This window comes from Fistularia commersonii, chromosome 16 (genome assembly GCF_037954325.1).
Source record: "Fistularia commersonii isolate RoL2024-O1a breed Wild chromosome 16, RoL_Fcom_v1.0, whole genome shotgun sequence".
Lineage (NCBI taxonomy): Eukaryota > Metazoa > Chordata > Actinopteri > Syngnathiformes > Fistulariidae > Fistularia > Fistularia commersonii.
Window position 1 is genome coordinate 6960192 of NC_141299.1, and position 25087 is coordinate 6985278.

Below are 25087 nucleotides of genomic sequence, written 5' to 3' on the forward strand. Positions count from 1 at the left end.
CCTGCTTTCACAGGGCGCCATTTTGAATAGCGAAAGAATATTTCCGCCGCTGTCGTCACCGACAGTGTTACCCGTTGACTGTCTCACAGCAAGACATAAATAGTCCATTCAAGCGACGTTAAACATGCAACATTCCTTGTTAACCAGACGAACAATACCACTACTACTACTACTACTGCTAGGTATTATTATAATAAAATTTATTGAAATAATAACAACTATTTTTATAATAATAATAATAATCGCCATCAAAAGACAATATTATAAAGACATTATTATTACTATTATTATTATTATTATTATCATGAAAGGGTTGAATTGAGATTATTGGCTGAAATTGAATCAACTGTCCATGCACATAAGACATTACACAGTAATAAACGGCAATTCATGCGATCTATTTATGCTTAGTTTCACAACTGTTGTACATTCTTGTTGGTTGTTTGGATGTTTGGGGGAAGAGTAGGACCGTCATGTTAATATTGAAGAGATCCTTGTAAATATCTATTTATCAGGTGGGTGAATGTTTCAAAGCTGAGATGTGGTTACAGAACAGCATGTTTCCAAGAAGGACCTTGAGTTTAGAAAAAGTGCACGGTACTTACAATCTGTTAGAAGAAATTGTAACGTGAACTGTCATGACCATTAGACAAGGTGGACACATAACAGAGATATTTATGAACTTAATGTAAGATAAAAGGACTCAGTGGTGGAGGATTGTTGCAGTCAAGGATCATCATTTCTGGAAGATATTAAGGCTGAGGAGGGTACATCTATACATAGGTATAGTCTTTGTTTTTATAGTCTGTGACTATTCATAGTGAAGGGGCAACATTATTTTCTGTTTTCTTTGAGTCCAACTTATTATCCTGTATATTAAGCGAAAAGGAGTGTTTCTTTTTGCTGTTATTGTTTATTTGTTGGTTATCTTTTTATTTTTATTTTGCAATGGTAGTTCCTAATTACATATCCTTAGCTGGCTATCCGTATTCCAAACAGATCAATTCATTCATTTAACTAATTACCACAGCATGAGGTTGAAATTACTGTCTTCTGCTACACTGTCCATGATTCATTAAATTAATTGCATAAACACAAGGTTGAAAGTACTGTCCTTTGTATAGTGCCCATAACAAGTGCTACACACCTTAGATTAATTACACATGTAAGATGTCACTTCTTTATTTGTATATTTAAGTTTTTATTTATATATTTAAGTATCCTCAAGCATTACCTATTTTAAATAGTTGAATCAACTAATTGACTAACAAATCAGACTGCATTTCTGTTTCAGAAAAGCAAAAAAATCCAGTTTATCCATGCTTTTAACACCACATTCCAACTTTTCAACAACCAAACAACAAAAAATGAGCAATCTCATTGTAAAAGGATTCATGGGTCTTGTTGCATACAAGCTCATGAATGTTTTTTTTAAGCATATTATACTCATCAACATGTCTTACTACTTATCCCTGTATGCTTGACCATAGGTCAGCCCAGTAATCCCTGCCCCAAGTGATGCACTGTTTGACTACCAGGTTCACATGCCCAAAACCTTGAGTATGGAGCTGCTGACCCACATTTCAACCTCTGTACACTTTGCCAGAAACGGCAGTGCCTTCTGGAGATCATATGGCAAAAAAAAAACAGGTGCACATTATTCATAAAAAGCAGAGACATGATCCTGAGATCCCCACCATTCTCCTTTCCCCAACTATGCTCAGACTTCTTATCCATGAAGATCATGAAGTGAATTGGGATAACCCTGGTAGAGCTCAGCATCCCCCCAAAAATGTGGTTGATGTGCCAAAACTGCAAACACTGCTCTCACAATATTCGCAGAGAGATTGGACGTCTCATAATGACGTCACAACGTCACAGTCCTATAGCACTCCTACGGAAAACCAGTGGTACATAGCCGTACACATTCTCCAGGTCTTTAAACTACATGTTGACATGATGAGCATCTGTCCACAAACCAAACCCACCAAGTTTCTCTGCAAGAATTTAGATCACGTTGGCTGTTTCCTGAGCTTGAGCAAATATGCATTGTTCCTCCTGAATCAAATCTTGGACAATTGGCTGAACTCTCCATTCCAGAACCCTTGTGTAAAATTTGTTTGGAAGGCTGAACAGCATGATCTCCCTCTCATCACCCTTTTTAAAAATGGATACTACTTCTTTGGTCAGCTACCCCCATATCACTGTTCAAGATCTCCATGTCATCCCAAAGAAACATGTCAGCCATGACAGCCCCATGATATCCAGCGCCATCAGCATCACTGTTGAAACATCTGAACCACATCCGCTGCCTTGCCACTGAGGAGCTTCTTGACTCCTGAAGAAACCTCCCTTGCAGATATAGAACAACGTTTATTAGAGTCTTCCAGCTCCAGGGTATGTAAGTTGAGTTCACAAGTTCCCGGAACTGCTCTCTCTCTGCTACTTGACAATGTCCACATTCAAGATCAACAGATCTACTCCTCTGCTGTAAACATCTTTGGCCAGGCCCAGCTTCCCTTTCCTAACCTGTCTGACAGTTTTCGAGAATGTTCTCAAAGCAAACACACAGGTTTTGGCTCTTCCAACGACCAAAACAGCAGCCCCCGTGTGTCCTCCAATAGTTGTCAGCAGTTTCAGTAGACCTGTGAGATCCACACATACCAGGCCACCTTAACCAGGTTTACAGGGTCTGCACAGCAGAATTCCCTGCAAACTGATCCAGCTTGACACCAGCAAAGGATGAATTGACATCTTAGCTGTCTAAGACACAGGGCGGCATTAGTACAACTATAAGAGTGATAATTGATCTTTGCGCTTGAGTTCTTCTGTTACCATGTATGCATATCAATAAACTTATTTTAAGAAATGTTGGTGTGTGTTTCCACTAGTCCACAAGTCACATGTCTTGCATAGAAGTCCAATAATTAAATATCATTTGAGTTTAAATCTGGCAAGCAGTTCCTCCCAGTCTCCCACTTCAGGTTTCTGTGGTTTCACTATGAATGTCAAAGTCTCTCTCCAGAATTATGGAATCACCAGTCCCATCCAAAACATTTTGAAAGACTGTTTTGTGCATAAACATAAACCACAATTACAGCTCTCCTTCCCTACCTTCATAATCACAAAGAGACAACCTTCTCATTCAGTGGGGAAAACACACGGGCACGGGCTGGGGATTTATGAGTATCCCCACACCTGCCCAACACCTTTTACCCTGAGCAACTCCAGAATAGAGGAGAACCCAACACATCCACAGGATATTGATTCCACATCAAACACTAATGTGAAGATGTCATTCAATTTGCCAGGAACTTGTGTGCCATGCAGTGCCTCTACATGGTCTCAGGTCTCTACCTCCATCTGCTGCATGAAAAAGCAAACACCCAATCCTGATGTCCTTGTGGACATAATGGCTCAATATTGTTTGTTTAAGCTGTACCCAACTGAGCTCCAAGGACTGAGCATTAGGCAGTCACTGCTGAGCTCCCTACCCAGGTGTGGTTCCAGAAAGGTGCCCTGGTCTCCCTGAATATCAGGATCTGCCTTCATCATTGTCAGTCTGGATCCTTTCTTTTTGTTTAGTTGTAGAGACATACAAACTCTGCCAGGACATGGTGTTAAAAAATTTGAAAAAAAAATCCCCAGGATATGTTAGACAACATTTTCACATGGTGAGAACAGAACAGCACACCAAAGCACACAGCTTAAAAACTTTTTTATCTAAGTGAAGTAGATATTTGTCTGCCAGCAGACTTCTTTCTTCCCTTTTTGGTATCCATCAGTCCATTCCGCATTATTGAACGCCAGGAGCTGGAAGAGCTTTATACTTGTTTCCAGCAAACAGACACTCTTGCTGCTTTCCAGGTATAACAGCCTTGCATTAGCAAGGAGGACAGAGGAGAGAGAAGAGCTGCAAGTGTGTTTTTGTACAAGAAAGGCATTGATGTGGTTGTTCTTTTTTTTTTTCAATCTAATCAATCTGCTTTGAAACACAATGTGGCGGTTGACTAGACTGAATGTATAATGCATGTAATCCATACGAGTTAACCCCAGAAGATAGCTTCATAAACCTCATTGTAGAAAATGGATCCAATGTCAGACAGTACTTCAGTACATACCTGAGTTTTATTTGTGCACACATACATAAACACACATATACACACATTTTTTTCATATATATGTACAGATTTTCCTTTCTTGGCAAAGTGCCTGTGGTTTACTTTTGAATTTGGCACACTCTACTGGTATCCTTCTGTAAGCACCTGTTTTAATGAATAACCTTTACTTTAGAGTTGATGTCTAAAAGATGTCTTTTAAAATTAATTTTTTTTTTCACTGCACCTCACAGGTACAACTGTCCCTGGAATTTTCTTTTAAATTACAGCCACACCTTTTTTGTTAGTTTCCTTTTTTTAACTTTTCACTTAAGTGATAGCATCTTTCAGACATATGTTTCCTTAGGCTTTATCTCTGGCCCTTCATGAAAGTGCGTAAATATCCAGAAATATCTAGAAATATCTAGAAAAAAATCTACTAGCCATAGTTATTCAAATGATACCCAGATGATGCCCAGATTCACATTAAAGTCCAGTTGAGAATGCATTTCAAAAATGTTCTTTTCTGTCTTTACTGGAACCTCCGTAAGTCTCCATCCATCCATCCATCCATCCATCCATCCATCCATCCATCCATCCATCCATCCATCCATCCATCCATCCAGCAGCCAGAGCAGCAGCCGGAGCAGAAAGGCCCAGACTTCCCTCTGCTCCAGCCACATGGTCCAGGGGGGATCCCAAGGTGTTCCTGGGCCAGACTAGAGACATAGTCTCTCAAACATGTTGTGGGTGTTACTCATGGCCTCCTCCTAGATGGACATGCTCGGAGTATCTCCCTTGGAAAGCGTCCAGAAGGCATCCTGCCCAGATGCCCGAGCCACCTCATCTGACTCGTCTTTATGCAGAAGAGCAGCAACTCTACTCTGAGCCCCTCCCGGATGGCCGGAAGGGGCTCTGTCGTTGCCCACGTGAGCTTTGAAGTCTCCCTGTAGAACAAGGGAGTAGGAGTGCTCTCTAGCAGCCCCTCTAGGGACCCCAAGAAGGGTGGGTAAACTGAACTGCTGTTGGGTACATAGCCACAAACAACAGTCAGAACCCGTCCCCCCACCTGAGGGCGGAGGGAGGCTGCCCTCTCATCCTCTTGATTGAACCCAAACATACAGGCGTGAGTTGGGGACAACTCCAGAGTAAAAAACGAGTCCAGCCCCTCTCAAGAGGCGAGGTTCCAGACCTCACGCTTTCCAGACCTCACGCTGTACGTTGAGGTGGGTCCGAGTGTACAGCATCTAGTCGGAATCTCCCAACCTTTTGCACCAGCAAAGGCTCCTTCCCTGCCAGAGGGGTGATGTTCCATATACCAAGAGCCAGCCAGGTTCTGCAGTGGAAGGTTGGACTCCGGCCACCGCCTGGCTCACTCTGCACCTGACCCCCTTGGCCCTTCCTATGGGTGGTGAGTCCAGGGGAAGAGGGATCCATGTTGTCCCTTCGGGCTGTGCCTGACCGAGCCCCATGGGTGCCCGGTGACCCGTGTCCATGCAGGGGAAAACTGTGTCCAATTTCTTTATTCATCGTAGGTGTCTTGTGAGCCGGGCTTTGTCTGGTCCCTCACTTGGGACCCAATTGCCTTGGCTGACCCTTCGAGGGGCATAAAGCCCCTGACAATGTAGGTTTGCATGCTAGGATCACTGGAATGCAAAAACCCCTCACCATGATAAGGTGGCAGCTTAGGTATAAGGTATAAGTATACCTAACTAGATGACAAAAAATCATAAATTACTTCTATGTTCAAAATCAGACATTGGCATATTTTTGCAGGTCCCCTCTTTTGACAAAAAAAAAAAAAAAAATCAACAAAAAAAGAGTCTGACCATTTTTCAGCCATATTTTCGATGGTAAATATCTTCCCAAATGAAAAAAAAACCCAGCAGATTCTTTTAACCATACCCGTATTTGATCTCACTTTAGCTGTCAACATTTAGTTGATTCACAATTGAGTCAAAAATACTGCAAACCTGTAAATAAATTAAGCTCCTGGAATTTTAACATAAACCAGAAAACAACAATATAGCCTCTGCATAGCTTACAACCAAAGTTAACAGCTTAGATTACTGAGTAATTATCAATCTTTGCTCGAGATCATTGGGCTCAAATTACAACAAAATCACTTCAAAACACATATTTTCATCAAAATTATTGTGCTAATTTACTAACTATTCCTAGTTTGCTTCCATTTCAATACCATGATTTCTATACAAATATTGATCAGTAATGATATCTTATACATCCCTATTGATAATAATTGAACACTGTTTAATGAGATGTGAATGAAGAGCAACAGGGACACCAGCCAGTGTTCTCCTTGAGATGGTCCCAAACCAGGATAAATGCAGAAATCGGTGTCAGACAGGGCATCCAGTGTAAAACCTATACCAAACTAAATAAGCAAATCCAATTTATGACTTTCATACTGGATCAGTCAAGGCCATTGGCTGCCATCTTTGCTGATAACCTACAGGGTACCGGGTGGAAATTTGGCTTCTCTCGGTCGAAGAGGGAGAGAAAGTGGGCAGAGGAAAGAGTGAAGGCAAGAGTTTGTCACAGCAATGATAGGAAAGAAACTGAGTAGGAGTTATCTTGAAGGAGGAGTTTGCTAAGGTAAGGTAATGTAGAAGACAGAGGTGACAATAGCCATGTTGTCTGGTTTATATACACTGAAGAAAATACAGGAAGCAGAGCTAGAGGTAGGAGATGATGATGTAGAGGTTCTCTTTGGGAGTGAGGAAGATGGATAGGATCAGGTCCATCAGAGGGACAGCTCATGTCAGATGTTCTAGAGATAAAGTCAGAGAGGACAGACAGAGACAGTTTCTCTCTATGTACAGAGGAGGGATGTGAATATATTAGTGGAAGAATGCTGAGGTTGAATCTGGCAGGCAGGTGGCCTTGAGGAAGACTGATGAGATTAATGGATGTAGTGAAAGACGACATTTAGACGAAGTTAGTCGGTGTGAGAGAAGAAGAGGCAGAGAGAGGTTAGGTGGAAACACATGATGCCCTGTGGTGACCCCAGAAAGGAGCAGACAAAGGGAGAAGAATAAGATGTAATAAGATGTGAGCTATTACCTCATCCCTCCTCAGGGGCAGATTAGAAATCTTCAATGCACTTGTTTTCAGAGACCAATTTTTATATTCGATTCGCATATATTGTGTTAACATCTATTCAAAAAAGGTGAATAGATACATACAATTCCATATAGCTCCTAATGTGAGGTAGCTGGTATTGTACTTTACTGTAATTATTGTTGTTTCTAAAATAAATGGTTATAAAGAAGCATAAAACCCAAAATAAGACTTATGTAGAACACAGTTTCTTTCTTTAACTGGAATGCAGGTCTATTCTCTAATACGACTTATGCAAATCTCTGACAAAATCAAACTTGCATAACTTTTCCCACAAAGCCTCTTTGTCATCATTATTTTAGCTGTAAAGGCCAAGCCTAGCCAAGCTGTATTTTGATTGCTTCGCTAAAAGCGTGACCAGACGGTAAGAACCTGTCCTCCTTATTTTTACAAAGTTTATTATTTTGCACAATTATCAATGCAAGTAAACAAAAAATGTTAATCAATTTATTCCAGCAAATTGAATACGCAATAGGTTCTATTGTTTTATCTTGAATAGATGCAACATTATCCATTGAAATACATAGTATATTATTTCTAAACCAAATGAGTCACCATATCATTGGACTCCTAAACTACTTACATGAATTAAAAATCATTGACTACCTTTTAGTAATCATGGTCCAACTGTGTTTGACTGTCCACATTTGGCTTTTGCAAACTTTCAATTTACACTATTTCAACTTAGACTTTTGTGTATGTGTTATTTGAACTAAGTGCTGATCATTGTGCAGCAGTAAAAGGGGTATATAATGCGATCTGCATTGTATTTCTATTATATTTCATTGTAGAGTGCCTGTTTACAATTACTTTTCATGTGTTTCATTATGTTATACTTTGTGGCTTTCAGTGTGGATGGCAAAGAAAGCATTATTGGACAATTAACACTTAGAATCTTTGAATTTATGGATTTATCTTTCTGAAATAGGTATAATCTATTTTACTAATATAATTTTATTTCAGGGGTACTTCTGCTGAGAAAAGGCTGAGTTGCGAGTGAGGAGATGGAGACTTTTGTTTTTTTGTTTTCCTTTTCTGCCCTTGGCATTCTTTTTCTCATGAACAACACTCCTGAATTCCAAGAGTAAGTTTTGACCTAACCTTTCAAAATACTCAGCCTGCCATAATATTCATATTCATTTGAATGTAGAAATTCATTTTTTTGGTGTTATGCTGTTAAATAAAGGAATGAGTTTTTAATCCAATTAATGATTCCCTTGCAATTAGATGCATACTACATTATTAAAATTACATATACTGCACTCTAATATAATACCATCTCTTTGTCACCAGCATTTATTGATAATTTGTGACGTGGCATAGTCATATATTTTGCCACCACTAGAGAGCGGTATATTATCATTTGTTATCCATCAAACTGAAATATTGGATAAGAGTTGAAATACATGATTTCAGCACAGTATTTACAATGGTGTAATACATACAAACATACTTACATGTGTATATGATAATCAGAATACTATCAATAATAATAATAATGATGAGACTAATGATACAAAATCAGAGATTTAAAAAAAAAATCAGCGAGAAAAGCTGGGACCGGGACATCGTACACTGCAAAAAAGTATTGATTCATTTCTTCTGTATCTCTCTGACTTCATTTATTTATTTACTTATTTTTATGGTCCTCCTAGGCTGCTAAACTATTTTCTGTATAGATTTTACTTTGCCCTTGAGGCATTCTGTAATCATAACTGCATTGCATCTTGAGTATTCAAAGACAGCTGAAGAAAAAGGTATTTGTGACCGTTTCCATTTTCAATACACATCAATGCTTTTCCTATGTGAACACCTCTACAGACGTTTTTGTAGTGTGTGGATAGTGACAATCAATACATAGTGCACCAAGGAGTTTGATAAATTGCTCTTGACATGCAATATGCCTTGTTTTCTTCCACTCTGTAAACAAACAGTATTGTGTGCATAAATCTTCCTGTGCTGTTGAATCACAGGGGTAGCAAGGGAGCTTCCATTCTCTCAAAGCATTTGTTTTTGTCCTTTAACTGATCTCAGTGAGCTTCAGAGGATACAGTGTTGTTTACTGGTTGGAATCCCAAGCACATTCATCTTTTTCATTGTGCCTCTGACCAGTGTACATTATGGGCAAAGCTGAACTAACATGGCCTAAGCTTGCTTCCACCCAGTCCACTTCCACTGACTGATTTAGGTTTTTTAAAACCAAAAGACACGCCATATAGAGCAGTTTCGGAAGTTAAACTTTCAGATTTTGATTTTAAACATGGAGAATTGCAATGTGTATCTGACAAAATACTCAATATGGGTCATTACTCTGGAAATTGGTCTCTTGGGGGTATGAAGTTTTGATATTCTCGCAATATATTTTGATTAAAGAAAGTTAGGACATTTAGTTTGTACACTTATTTTAAAATTAAAATCAATCCTGGCTCATCAAGTTTCTCAATTCACCCAAATGACTAAACAGACAGCGTATTTGGCCTTGCTCTATGCAGTGTGATTATCACATAGATATCCCTTGCACTTCAGTTTTAGTTCCACCCAGTGGGAAATTGGATGAAACCACTCTCTCTGACTACACATTTCTCTTTATTTATTAAAAATGACATTTATAGTCATTAACTAATTTAGCACCATCACCGATGAAGAAAGTAATTAGTGAAGAGAATTTTGCAGAATACCTAAAGCTAGGGTAGAGTTGGTCAGATTAAAACAATGTGAAGTTATTTCATGATGAATCACAGTTTTTTTCTGTTTCCACAGGCCTTACGCGATCCTTGGGATTGGCATTATTGTATTGGTCATTGTGTTTCTCTTCTACTTTCTCATCACCCGTGGCAACCCACCTAAAGACGTCTTGTTCTTTGGTAATCATGTGCATTTCCCAACATAATTACAATACATTTCCACATAGCGAGGGTTACAAAAGTTAATAAGTACTCTGCATTGTGTCTGGGCAAATTCCATCTCACACTAAAGGATTTCTCGAACGTTCACTGGCTACTTAACCCATTGGATTGAAATCATGAATTGTAGTTGAAGTGATTTCACCTGATATGTTGTTGAAAGCTGCTTATACTGATCAGGCTCACGTGGCTCAGTCAGACTTTCTGAGGAGGGACTGACCCAAACCCTCTGCATGGTGAAAAACTTCACAGTACTTATACTCCACCTTTGCACTTTCTATCAAGTACCATTCATTTTTTGCACTCAAGATCCCTATTTTATTTCAGAGATGGGGCAGACATTTATTGTTTTAGCAACCCTTTGGCTTTTAAGCCTTTTTTATAGTAAGTCAAGCAGAAAAAAGACTACATTTTTTGGAAACGTCTAAATGCTCCTACCAAGAATTTACAGGTAGTTAAAACAAAAGGAGTGACATGACGGAGAGGGCAAAATGATGTGAATCCAGGGAGGACCTTGTTATGTACCTAAACTGTCTCACAAACTGTCTTCTAACCAGACAAAAAATATGGGATACAACTTAATTCACCCTAGTAAGTTAAAAACTCAAAAGGCACATAATCAATTTAGACCATTTAGGTTTTTTAAGACTTTGTCATTCATTGAAAATATGTCTTTGTTGCCATGCATGCTAACTCTATTATCATCTGTGCTTATTTATAAAGAATACTATTTATATTCAAAGAAGTAAGTAGATGGGTAACATTCAGCACTTGACATTCAACATGCTTGGGAATATATTTTGAAAAACATCCAGAAAAATTTAAACTGCTAGACCTGCCCATTGTACGTGTACCTAGAATATAATTTCATTTCAAAGTGGACAAGAAGGGAGAGGGAACTCGATGATGCCAAATTTCCAAAGTATAATTTCAAGCGTAGTGTTGAAAATCACTGACACATTCATTCTGGCAACAAGTATGGAAGAATGACATGATGATGCTGAGGATAATGGTTTCTTGTCCTTAACCATTATTCATCTCTCTGCTGAATCTTATATTAATTAGTCTTAAGGCACTACCTCTACCTCCCAAACTATGTGTTTTTTTATTGTAAAAGCAGACAATAGGAATACATTTTGGGGACTCAATTTGCCTTTACTTCAAAGCATGAAGAAAATTTAAGGGATCTTAAGGGGAATGGCACTAATGAATCAAATTAATGTCCAGTAGTAAACAAATTTTGATGTACCTCCTTGGTTTCAAAGACTGTCAGTTGTTCAAACAGCTACTGTACAGGCAAGTATTTCACTCTATGATGACTTGAAAAAAATCCACCCTGAAACCCTCAGTGTGGAAATATTTTGATTTACTGTGCTGTATAAATGCCTTTTGGTAAGACAATATTCTTTGTTTTGAACATAGAGTTTCTTGGCAAACATGTCCCTCACATTATTAGTTGAAATATCTCTCAGTGCCTTTAGGAATTCTAGTGCTGTGTAGGAGAATCACAACGGTCTGGAAAATGGTGCAGGCTCTTTGCAATGATAGAGAGCCATAATCCTCTTGCTATCTTACCTGTAAGATGTCAGCGATAAACCTGGTTGTGTAGAGGATTACAGGGACACTGGTATACTAGAGACAATGTGTATCTGCACAAAGATTAATTGAAGGACAGATAGGAAGGATTTGATACTGGCCTCTTAGCCTTGGTCTGTGCAGATAGATGTCTGCACCACAACAGTTCCTTTATACCACTATCCTATAGGCTAAGCTGTAACGGCTTTTATGATTCAATTCTTATGGACTTTTTCCAATAACCACTGAAAGAAATATGTAAGCTATTTCCAAACCCCAAACACTACTTCCTCTTAGTAGCATCACATACTTTAGAACCAGTACACCGCTATGATGGCGTCCATCTAAATGGTCCTAATTGAGACAATGAATACAAAGTGCGTTATCCAATTGGTATTTACAACTGTAAGTGCACTTGAATGATTTGATTCCTCTTTCTGTCTAAGGGTTGGAATACAGCGGTAAAAACTAACCAGTCACTCGTTGAAAAAAAATGTCTGGTCATTGAATATTTAAACTGCAACTGCATGCAAATTTGTTGGTGACACTTTAAGATTTTCTCTGCAACTCTTTGATAAATTATAAAGAAGTACTTCTATGAGCCCTGTATCAAGAAAAATGCCTGAAACAGATTAATAAGGTCAAAACCCAGTATCAGTAAATCATTGTTCACATTGTTCATTTTCATCACGAATATTTCTTGATTAATGGATAGTAGGATCAGTGACAACACATAAAAAACAAACAAACAAAAAGTACCCAGACAACAACTTACTGCCTATCACTTTAGGCAAAGAAAAAAATAAAATCTATACAAATCATAGCTTGGTTACGTAAGATATTCCATATCTTTAGGTAATGACTGAATTATAGTGTTGACTGGTCAATTTTCAATCTGGGATCAGTCATGAACAAGAGGGTCAGTTTGATCAGATCACAGAACTACAGTATGTGATATCATAAATGCATAATATTGGATATATGTGATTGATCTATATATCTTTTCTGGAGACAAATCAGGGGGGTTGCACGAACTTGTAGGACACTACTGACTTACAATTAATCAATTATGGAGACATTTCTGACAATCTTTACTGATTCCCAAGAGCTCTTCAAAATCTCATGCCCTATGAAGCGATATCCATTTTTCATTTTGACTCAAATGTAATTGGTTTTGTTGTCATCATGGGGGCAGTATTGTTTTCATTTTAGTCCCTGAGTCTCTTTCCAAAGACTCCAGAGGCTGTGGAAAATTTGATAAGAGGCTATAATAGCCATTTTAACAGCTTGGTCAGGGGTTCCAAGCTTTATTTGTGTGGTTGGTGTGTCTTTCAGGGGTTAGTGTAACTCCAGACAAAGCCTAACCAGAGGCTATTCCCCATGCTCTCACCTCCAGCTTACCCCAGTGCTCAGGACTTTATTTTTAACTCATGCCTTCCTATAAATCAATGATGAACCACTTGAAGGAAAATATTTAGCAATCAATGGGGATTGGATTGCATAGGACTAGAAAAGATGAATAGCCGATGATTATGGTCCTTCAGTTTCAGTGATCTGGGTTTTACATGCTCTTTACTGACATGGATTTTTGATACAGTGGCTAAATGAAACCAACACTTGTATTTGAGCAGACATTAAAGATAATTTAAAAAACAGTACACTAAAAGTTCACAATTTTTGGTAGATAAATGATAGTAACTAGTCTAATTTGATAAAAAAAATTCAATTACCTCAAAGAAACATCAAAACATAATTTGATTCTGATTCGAAGTTGAGATTGTGAGCAGTCATTAGCCTGTAATCGAAACCTTTAACTTCATAACTTTACAATGAACATTAGCCTTTATTTCAAACTGAATAGTGAGCCAAAATGTAACATTTCCCTCCCAAAACACAATCTCTGTTTTATCTTTTGCTTGACAGTTTTTGCTGAATTTTCATTTACCTGTGTCATTGACCTGACGAGTGCGTTGGAGTATGATGGCATTCTGTCCGGCTTTATGGAATTCTATCAGAAGACAGTAAGTTTCTGAATATCATAGTGAAAATTTTTGTGACTATTTGCTTAGAGCACAACAAATAGAGAATTTACATGCCCAGACTAAAGATAACTGAAGCAAACTGGAAGATTCAATAATCTCAAATAAAAGTTCTTGCCTTGATCATGGTGCATTATGTGCATATGTGCACGTTTTTCTTTTTTTGTTTCAGGGTGAGCCTTATCTGGGCACAGCCTATGCTATCATGATGTGTTACTGGGATGGAATAGCACATTTTATAATGTACCTTGCAATGATAAGCAGGATTACAGACAGGTGAGTGCCAGATACAACTTACCTGACTTACTATATAACAAATTTCCTACCTGTATACCGGATAGGTAAAATGCAGATAATGAATGTCACTGTAAAATGTAAAAAAATAAATATAATACGCGAAAATAAAGTCTTTCTTTTTTTTATTTGACCTAGGAAGCACAAAAGCACAATTTTATCGACTGACCAATTATGGGAGCTTCGTGAATACATTTAAGCTCAGAGATTAGCATTGTCTAAAGCAAATACTGTGCTATTCAGCCATTATTTTCACATCCTTGACTTTCCCCACTGGCATATGTAAATACAGTGGGGTAAATTTAGCATTTCCTACTCACTGATATATGAAGTACAATAATCGCATAAAAGCTGCAGAAAATCCCAAGTATAGCAGTACTTGCTTTTTAAAAAAAAGAGAGTATTGCTTGAAGGTAGGTATCATCACAGAAATGAAGATGTCTTCAAACATCTGTCTTGACCACGGGGTGCAATGATGTTGGTGTTGAATTACATGGCATATATACGGAATAACAGTTGTAGAGCAGAGTGAGAATTAAATAAAACATCTCCTCTCCTCTTACTCATATATATATATATATATATATACATATATATATATATATATATATTACTCAATCTATAATCTATTTTTGGTCTTCCAGGAAAGCCTACCGTAACCTGGGTTTGTTCTGGGCTGGCTCCTTGTGTGCCAACATGAGCGTGTTTATTGCCGGGATAGTGGCAGGTGAGCTTCATTCTTTAATCCCCTTGTCACCAGTCTCACAATGACAGGCTTTAATCAAGTAAACATCTACATTGCTGTGTACCATGGTTGCCACAGTTCAGAATGCAAATAAACAGCTTGCTTGCTGTCACACTGAACACAAGTATGTGTACTTAAAGCATCTGTTGTGCGTTTCAAACTGCATTCATAATTGAAGAATGGAGGATCAAACTACAGCAAATGCAGGCATAACCATGATCTTTATCTTTTCATTACCTGGCAGGTAAATATGGGTCAGAGGTCAATCCAGCCTTCTGGCTCAACTTTCTCTTCCTTTTGATGCCTGTGTGCGGAGCCGTTACATTCTTTACAAGGCCCAAAGACAGACCATTGATCGGTGGATACAATGTAAGTTCACATATGAATGGTTAGATTTGGATATGGATTTGAAATTTCCTAGCTGTGTTTCCCTGAGATTTTGTGACCCATGCTGTTACAAGGCAAATGGAATGATAGATTTTTAGGAGCTAATAGGCCTTTATTCCTCCAGATGAGCTGTAGGAGATTTTAATAAACAAGTATTGTATTGGTTTTTATAATGAAGATTGCAGATGAATCTTCTTCTTCTTTTCCTTTTAGCTTTTCCCTTCAGGGGTCAGCACAGGTCGCTAATCAACCTCCTCTATCTTACTCTATTCTCTGTATCCTCTTCTCACACACGAACCAACTTCATGGCCTCTTTCACTACATCCATAAATCTTCTCTTTGGTCTTCCTCTAGACCTCCTCCCTTGCAGACTCAATCCCAGCATCCTTCTACCAATATATTCACAATGACTCCTCTGTACATGACCAAACAGTTTCAGTCTGCCTTCTCTAACCTTATCCCCTAAACATCTAACATGTGCGGTCCCTCTGATAGACTCATTCCTGATCCTATCCATCCTCCCCACTTTAAAGAGAACCTATACATCCTCATCTCTGCAACCTCCAGCTCTGCTTCCTGCCTTTGCTTCATTGGTAATTTCTCCAAACCATACAACATACTTGTACATCTTGTACACCTTTTCTTTAATCCTGGCTGATATTCTTCTATTAGATAGAACCCCAGACAGTCTTCTCCACTGACTCCAACCTCCTTGAACCCGTTTAACTCTTTTCCGTGCTCTCCATTCTCTGGACTGTCGACCCTAAGTATTTGAAATCCTCCACCTTCTTAATCTCCACTCCCTAAAGCCTCACCGTTCCATTTAGTTCCTTCTCATTCACACACATATATTCTGTCTTGCGGTGACTAAACTTCATTCCCCTCCTTTCCAGAGCATACCTCCACCTCACTAGATTTTCCTCCACCTGCTCCTTGCTCTCACGACAGATCGCGATGTCATCTGCAAAAAAAAAAAAAAAAAAATCATAGTCCATGGAGATTCCGGTCTAAACTCATCTGTCAGCCTATCCATCATCACTGCACACAAGAAAAGGCTCAGCTCTGACCCTGATGTAGTCCCACCTCCACCTTGAACTTCTCTGTCATACCTAAAACCCACCTCACCACTGTCTCACAGCTTGCATACACGTCCTGCACCAGTCTAACGTACTTCTCTGCCACTCCAGACTTCCTCATACAATACCATAGCTTATAAGGACCCTGTCGTATGCTTTTTATAGGTCTACAAAGGCACAATGTAGTTCCCTCTGACCTTCTCTGTACTTCTTTACCATCATTCTTAAATCAAATACTGCATATGTAGTACTCTTTCCCATATCTTCATTGTATAGCTGATCAACCTTATCCATCTATAATTCCTGTTATTCTGCACATCTCCTTTATTCTTAAACTCGGCACCATCACACTTCTTCTCCTTTCCTCGGGCATCTAAGGCATCTTCTCAATCTCTAAGATCCTGTTGAATAATCTAACCAAACACTCTACCACTGCTCTCCTAGACACTTCCATACCTCCACAGGTATATCATCAGGTCCAATTACCTTTCCACTCTTCATCCTCTTCAATGCCCCTCACTTCACCTTTACCAATCATGGTAATTTGTGGTCCACAATAGTCAAGGTCTCCAACCTTTCCCCCATCAATTTTTCTCATTCATCAGCTCTTCAAAGTACTTTTTCCATCTTCCCATTATTCTTCGAGCATCTGTCAATGCATTTCTCTCTATGTTCTCAATCATCTGAACCTGCCCTATGTTACCCTATATTCCTGTCTTTTCTGGAAAAAAGAAAGAGAAAACTCTACTCCATTTCCATTCCCGCCAGTACCATGACAGTCCAACTTCAAAACCTGAGCTAAGCTTTTAACCCCTTTACCTTTCTACCTAGTTGCCTTGACACACTGAGTATCCACCTTCCTTCTTTGCATCATGACAACTAACTCTAGCTTTTCCTGTCATTGTCACAATATTCAAAGTCCCTACTCTCTGTCCCGGACTCTTTCCTTTCCCCTTATATTAACCCAGGCCTCGAATGATCTGGTATTAGATTCGTAGCGTCGATGGATGCCCTTCCTGACGCAACCCACTGCATTTATTTGGGTCTGGGGCCGACTCAGACAGACACTGTCTCATGTCCCCCTGAGGCTGCATTGAAGATTTCAGATGAATATGGGTCAACAATAAAAACATGAACATTGACTCACATTATCTAAGTTAGATTTGACCCACAGGTTTGATGACCTCAGACTGAAATGAGCAATAGGCGAATAGTTTTTGTATTAAACTATGTTTGAATTTGAAGCCCACATTTTCAGTTTTGTGACTGGCCAGTCTGGTATCCAACTTGGGAAGTGTGAGACTCAAGACTGATCTGAAGGACAACTATATGCTCTTCCACAATGGGGATTATGTGGAATTAACCATGTGACAGCTTTGGTTCATTACCAATTTTATTAAATTCCTGTTAAATGTTGTATCACATTGTTGTAGCATTACAGGGCTAAGTTAGTAGAGTAATTTGAACAATACAAAAAGTATATAACCACATCTTGAAAAATGTTATTGTAGATCCATAACCTTTGGAATCAAAGAAAAGCGCTCTTTATGTTATATTTGCAAAAGAAACACTTCATTCTCCCCCTCTCTGTGCAAAATATGGGTGTTTTAAAACCATGAAATCTTGACCTTTAACCACCCATATATACTCTACTGCATCTTCACACAGGCTCAGCATGCTCAGAGTATGAAGCTTATCTGGCGCCCTTTGGATCTGATCCTGGTGCTTCTTCTGATGGTTTCCATAGCCTTCACCATCCTCAGAGGCTTGGTGAGTGAACATCAACTTTGTGTTCTGCACAAAGCTAAGGCTGGGGCTCTTATTCTGGGTTTAGAAGTAATTTAGAATGCAATGTTGTGCGAGGTACTTTTTTTTAACTTATTGAACCACACGGGACTGAAACATGCTTATTTTTCTAATAATGCTCTGGCATTAAAGTCACAGGGAGTGATGTATGGATTATGTTTTTCAACATAATTACTGTATTACATATTTCATAACTTTAAAGGGTATTCAACCCTGGTCAGACATTCATGCTAATGAGATTGTATTACATTCCGAATATATGATTTTTTAGCCTAAATCAGACAGCTGGTTAAATTTACAGTGGTTGTAATATTCTCACACAGGGAATTGAAATGCTGTCAGAACACCCAAAAACCAATGTCAATGAAGACATATTTGTTGAAACATCTGAAATGGGTTTGTTAGTGTTTAGATTAGTTATACTGTACTGGATTTATCTGGTCTTGCAGCCAACAAAGTGATATAGCACAGCAGGGTTACAGGTTGTGTAGTCATGCTGAATAGTCCTTGCTGCTCCCCAGGTGGCTCTTGACTCTCCAATCGAAGCCTGTTCTGCCTACCTCAGGCACTACGAACCCTACGTGAAGGATCCCGTGGGCTTCCCCCGAGTCATGGTGGGTCCTTTTGTCTTTGCCTCCACTCAAAGAAAGCTGTTCCCTAAGCTTTTAGAAAAAAAAACCTTTGAATCATGGAAATGCTTGTAACAATATCAGTGTGTTGGAAGCTTGTTCTTATCTAGTCCATTCTTGGCATTAACAAATGATTACACAGCCATTTTTTTTTTTTTATCATTAAAGGGGCTCTGAGATGCCATCGCATCTTTGTCCTGCTCTTTCATTTGTTTAAGATGGATAACCAATGGATTATCAATGTCAATAGCTGTGGGTCTGCTGTGCTTTTATTTTCTTCCTCTGACACAATGCGGCTGTGGATTTTGTTGTTTTTGTTCTGCGAGCACAGCTTTGTCAATAGGTTATCCAAAGACCTTGTTGGAGCTGCAGTACAGGCACAATTGCAAGTCATTGATCAGACGGACGAACCGCATGCTGAGAACTTGATAAGCTAATCCTTCGCCCAAGGCCCCCCTCAGCATCTCACTGGGTGGGATGGGCGTGTACAGCATATGAAAGTATGTCTTGGGTGACAGGCTTCATGGACTGTTGTCGTATGTTTGCTTGTATTTGTTGGCACTAAGTAATGATTGAAGTTTGTTGCACAGAGTAACACTGAGCGCACACTGGCTGACTTCTTTAGTCAGTGATGATGAATGATCTTTGACAGCATCTGTAAAAAGACCATTTAAAAAAAACTGAAGGGCATGATTAGCTGTCAGGCTGAACTCATTAAAATTCATCTTGATCTTATGCTAAGAATGAAAAGAAACCATTCAGTGGTATAATTTGGGAGTTTTATAAAGTGGAGAACTGTTTTTCATGTGCCAAATGTTTTAAGTTGGAGGTCAAAACACTTTAGTTATGCCTATGTGTTTTAGTGGCAATTTATGCTGAGAGTGCAGATTATTTTTTGACAGACTGCAGAACTGTGAAGTGACAAAGTGCACTGAATTTAAGTAAAATCTAGACCATGATATATTCTTTAACTTATCTAAATTTAATGTGAGCTCACACTTTAATTCATTTAAATTTGCTACACGGCTACGGCTGCTTTTATGTTGAAGGTTGAATTGCTATGTTTATGAGAAAATGTTGCAAACTTCCCATGAGCGAGATTAAGTAGGTGGGCTAAGTAAACATTAGCCCAGAATCAATGAAATACTTTTTGCTTGTTAAAGAATAATTAATTTAGCTTGGTATGGAAGCAGCTCCTCTTAGACCTTGTTCTACCTCAACTGAGTGTTGACTCCAGGGTCAACAGTACTGAAAGATTATGCAGAATTTGGGTGGCTGGTATTATGGCAAGTAAAACAGACTATAAGCTCTTCTTAAGTTGATTATTCTTGATTCCCTGTCGCTGCCAAAATACAAACTTTGAAAATGTGAAGGAATACGTGATGGAGTGCCAGTGAAATTATAAAGCATGTTCAAGCCATCTAAATACAGTGTTTGTTCATGTGTTCAAATCAGCAACTTTCTTTTTCTGTGACTGTGGGTGTGAGAGTGTAAATAAGAGGGTGGTTCGGGAAGACAAAGGGAGGGTTTGAGGGTGAAAGAGAGTGAAGAATGTTGTCCTGTAGGACAGGATCGGGAGGAGTCAGTGGAAGTATTTTGGCCCATGTTTTTAACATAAATATTTCATGTTTTACTAGAGCTTTATTTTTGTTCCCCAGTGTGGTGGGTGGGAAATAGAGGTGAATGGGTTTTATTTTCTGTATTGTTAATATGGATATACCCTCACTTCTATGTTTGATAATTTAGGCATTTAATTCTAATAACAATAAAAAATGTTACTGATAAAAATGAAAAATGAAAATATTTGTCCAGCTCTATGGGAATCGAGTATCTTTGTTTTTCTGACCAGTTTAGGCTGCATACTATTGGTACCCAAGTACCGATCCCCCAATGGGTGCTCAAAAATAAACAACAGAATGCGTCACGTTTTGTGCAATATAGATAATTGGTGTCAACTTGGGTGTGAAAAATCATGTGCCATTATATTGAATTCCTGTACAATAATTTCTGAGAATTTTAAACAATACTGTCCTTTTTAACAACTATATTAAGCTTGATTGACATAAACCAATATCACTAGGGTTAAGGTATGCAATCCTCTTATAGCCTTATATACACAAATCTCAAATTAAGTCACATGCAAAAATCTGAAATTTTTTTTTGCTCAAATTAAAATTTTGTCAAAGACTTTAGCTATAGAAATAGGTCCATTGATAAAGTGGCTGTACAGAAAAAATATGGGTAAGAATTCTTGTCCTAGTCGGAACATTAAGCGATAGATTTATCTGGTTTTAATGCTTTTCTCAGTTGATGCTGATGCTGTATTGGTCTTCCAGATGCTTCACTTATTCTTCTATGGACTACCCCTGATGGGAGCATTTGTTTACGGTCTCCTTAAGCCTGGGTGCACATGGATGTCAGATTGGACTGTGTTCTTTGCCGGCGCAGTGATCCAGGTAACTCTATGAGGACAGATAATCAATAAATAACCCTATTGTTGGGAATGCCCAAGTAGGACAGAGGTGAGGCTTACTGAAGGAACTTCCACTGATAGTTTGGTGCTCCACATTAGGTAATTGCTACAATTACTGGCCTTTGTAGATTAAAGCTTTCATCATTCCCTCATTGCATGGATGCCTGACACATATACTGAAATTAAACTCTTTGTAGTGTGTGTTCATCCTCTAAATAATTCATAAATGTAAAGGCACATTTCTACAAAACAAGCTGCAGAATGAACTGCTCTCTTCACGTGGACTACCTGAACCAGAGCTGCAGGCTCACAAATAAAGCCCAGATCCAATATGTTGGGAGATTGTTGACTATGTCCTCTCAAGGATAAGCTCGCTGTCCTCTCAAGGATAATCTTTTGTGATTGACTGTAGACAGGAGACTTGCCAGAGTTGTCTGATGATTTTAAGAGAAATATACAACAAATAATGATAAAAACCTACCAGCCATCAGGTTGAATTGGGAGCAGAAGGAACAGATTTACAAAAGCTGCTGTGCACTCATTACGTTATAACAGAATCCACCTGCAGCCAAAATAAGAACAATCTAAAATGTTGTCTTTCTGTCTTTCCCTTCCAGTGTCAGTGGGCTCACATTGGCGGCTCCCTCCATCCTCGTACAACGGCTCCATATCGTATCCCAGGCGATGTTTTTTGGGCTGTGCTAGCAGCAAACGTACTTTATGCAGTCACTCCCATCTTGGTGGCCTTACGAGTTCATAATAACCCCTATTTCTTCCTTAAGATTGCACCCTTTCCCGGACAGACGGGTCTGCCAAACAGTGAGGAGAAAGATACCAAGTACAAAGACAAATAGTCATTTTAATCTTCCCCGCTACTTCAACTGAATTCCTTAATTCAAGACCTGTACTTGAAAATAAAAAGCTGTTTGACCCAAAATGCTAAATTGAATGCCTATTTACTCGATGTAATTCGAGAGTTAATGTTAATGTGATGTTTATCAAAATATTGAAGTAGCTGAAATGTTTTGTCATAGATCCAAGAGTCTTACCTTTTGTTCCATCAGCTATCGGCTGAGAATAAACATTGGATGCAAATGAATGGTATGAAAAGGAAAACACACCAATTATTGGAAACATTCCCTCTGTTTGTACATCAAGGACTCAGCAACACTTTCCTTCATTATTCTTGAACACCATCAAATTCCTAAACACATCTCAGCATTCTCATACAGCAATAACTGTAAATTCAGACATAAAGGTTTAGAAAAGTACAAGCTCTTTTCATATTTTAAAAAGATGTTGTAAAGTAGATTCACTATATAAAGTAAAAACTATGGGCATCATTTTGCTAGTACATTCACTAAAATCCATGTTGAAGCAGATCAGGTCAAAAGCTGAGGTCCTGTGCAAAGTAAAAAGTAGTGTATCTGTCAACCAGATTATGTTTTGGAGAAGTTTAAGAAGGACCTTTAACAAACAATGTGATTACTATATTTTTTGAAAACAGACTGGAAAAGTCGGGCTAGACAATGCATTCTGGGATAATTTATTGATATTTGAATTGCTTAAGATTTTGTATCACATTGGTGATGCTGAATTTTATATTCAAATTATGCAAAGAGAACAATTACTACTTTCTGTCAAATGTAACACTAACCCAACCTCAAAAAAGTACAAGCTATTTCCTCTATCCCCTCTACCATTTTCACAAAATGCCAGTGGTTGCCATGCAAGATGCTAACCAATTCCTCAATTAGGAGTTAATTATTTTGTTCAAGGACGCTAGCACAGTCTCTGCAGAGGAGGCGGATGGCACCGTCAATCTTGTAATCACCAAATGGCCACAGGCTCACAAAGACCTGGAAAATTATTTGGTAATTTGGTTGCATTACTTTTGGCCTCCTTCAAATACTCCAAATGCATGTGAGCAGGTGAATGACACCTTTGTATGACACAAAATAAAAAGTAATATTAAAGCATGATGTCTGTTGAGGTTCTCGGTCACCTAGGTCATGGTGAATTTTTGTCGAAATTTTCTTGTGGCAACTTGACTCGAATTTCCTTACTTAATGCATAGAAAAATCCCCAGGAAAATATAACCGAAGACGATTGAACAAAAAGTGCATTTCTAGAAAAAAATGAATCACATTAGCATACTGATTTATATCTACAAAAGAGTACTGATGAAAAAAAAAAAAAGAGTTCAACATCGTAAAAAAATTTCAAAGTAATCAATTTCCCTTACTGTTGTGCTTTTTAAGAATAAACAATTAATAACCTACGCCAACATTCTAACGTACTGCGAAGACCATTATTTCCCAGCATCTATTGTGTTGATTTAAGTGAAGTGACACTTGGATCAATAAATGTGAAAACAGACTTCTTGCTTCAAACATCTAACTGGCCTTTAAAACATCTTATGACACCCCCCGCCCCCGAAATTTTCTGCATTCATTCTGCTTGCTATTTTCCAAAAGCCAAGCATTTTAAAGCCTGAGTAAAAAGGCTCAAGGTATCAGAAACTGAAAAACACACATTTTTATGATCTGCATGAGCCCTGACATGTGTAGAACACATATAGGTTCGTTCAGAGAGGAGGCACTTGATAAATCACCAACCGGCATTATATTTCTCACTTGACACCAGCAGAACAACGACAGATCAGTTTTTCAGAGCAGAGCGGTGATGATGTGCCCACATGTGCTGCGGGAGGTAGCGCACACATCAGCAGCACTTCTTGTCATGCAGTCCCTCTGGTGCGAAGACACCACCGGTGTCTGCTGCTGGCTTATCTCTGTTTTTTAAGTACACAGCTTTCTCTCAGTTAAGGCGGGAAAGCCAATCTGCATTCTGTCTGATATTATGTGCCCACATTTTGAGGGTCTTATCCTCTTCTTAGCTATATTCCTTGATCTTCTTTGTGTCTTTTCTGCTGAGTGACTCTGCTTGGTGCTCACTCTGTGTGGGTGACTTGGTAAATAGACTACTGCCATTTAAAAACATTAAATGAATGACTTTGGATTTGTTGATGTATTTTTTTTGCACAAACAGGCATCTTGATGACCACCAAGCGGTATGAAAATGTCATCTGTTGTGACTGTTGAGAACTTTATCAATACTACAAGCACTATGCATTATCAGTTTGACATGATGTTGACATCAGACATTGACCACAAGATGCTAACATTGATTAACACCGGACATACCCTTTTAGCAAACTTACACTCTGAGAGCAGGTCAGAGATTTAAAAAGATTCACAACGTATGTCTTGACAGTGATAAATCAGGGTTATTTTTGCTGCTAGATAAAGCATTTAAAACACCAGTGTCTCTATCTTAACCTCATCAATAACAGAATCCCATTCCTAACTAATTATCCCTCTTTCTTCGCTGTGTAATAGGCCAGCGGACAAAAGACAAAGAGTGGCAGCCATTCAATTTACCTTCCCTCAGTAGTGTTTCATGAAGCACCATTCCTGCTTGCATGTGCTAGCAGTGCATTCTCTGCGTGAAGGAGACTTTAAATCAAATGTATTTGCTCTAAACTGCTCTGTAATCCTCTGATGGGAATTGTGGGGGATCTCTCCTGCAGATGTCTGCTCAGCTGTGTGGTTAGCTGCTTAAGGCTTTGCAGTGGTGGCTCTGAAAAATCACAACTGAACAAATGACACTGTCTGGATGGAAGGATTAACAGTGAGTCACTCTTTTATTATACAGACATTTAAGAATGCATGACAAACAGCTTCGCTTAAAGTGTCAATGTGAGACCCTACTTCATCCACAGTGATGAATAATTAAGTAGCCATTATGTTTCTGTTTAGTTCATAAAACACAATGAGTGAGCAAATGAGGTGTAAATAATCATAAATTGAGAATAATCTTTTTGTCAGCTCTGGATTTTTGAAACCATCACAAAGGATAG

At 38.6% G+C, this 25087-nt stretch overlaps 1 protein-coding gene across 1 annotated transcript; it reads left to right on the top strand.

Moving 5' to 3' along the window:
• The first annotated feature begins 7522 nt into the window (after positions 1-7522).
• tm6sf2b (transmembrane 6 superfamily member 2b) lies at positions 7523-23264 on the top strand. Its single transcript, XM_086161862.1, has 11 exons — positions 7523-7602; positions 8202-8322; positions 9999-10102; positions 13640-13737; positions 13928-14031; positions 14694-14776; positions 15039-15163; positions 17926-18027; positions 18585-18677; positions 21029-21148; positions 21783-23264. The coding sequence occupies exons 2-11, from the start codon at positions 8243-8245 to the stop codon at positions 22017-22019; spliced, it is 1146 nt and encodes a 381-aa protein (XP_086017988.1). The 5' UTR covers positions 7523-7602; positions 8202-8242; the 3' UTR covers positions 22020-23264.
• Positions 23265-25087: the final 1823 nt, after the last annotated feature.

What these genes read in the sequence shown, in the direction of transcription:
- tm6sf2b (XM_086161862.1), top strand. Translation starts at nt 8,243, where the DNA reads ATGGAGACTTTTGTTTTTTTGTTTTCCTTTTCTGCCCTTGGCATTCTT. An exon ending in TAAAGACGTCTTGTTCTTTG is followed by an intron (nt 10,103 to 13,639) that starts GTAATCATGTGC and finishes TTTGCTTGACAG; the next exon opens with TTTTTGCTGAATTTTCATTT. An exon ending in ATAAGCAGGATTACAGACAG is followed by an intron (nt 14,032 to 14,693) that starts GTGAGTGCCAGA and finishes TTGGTCTTCCAG; the next exon opens with GAAAGCCTACCGTAACCTGG.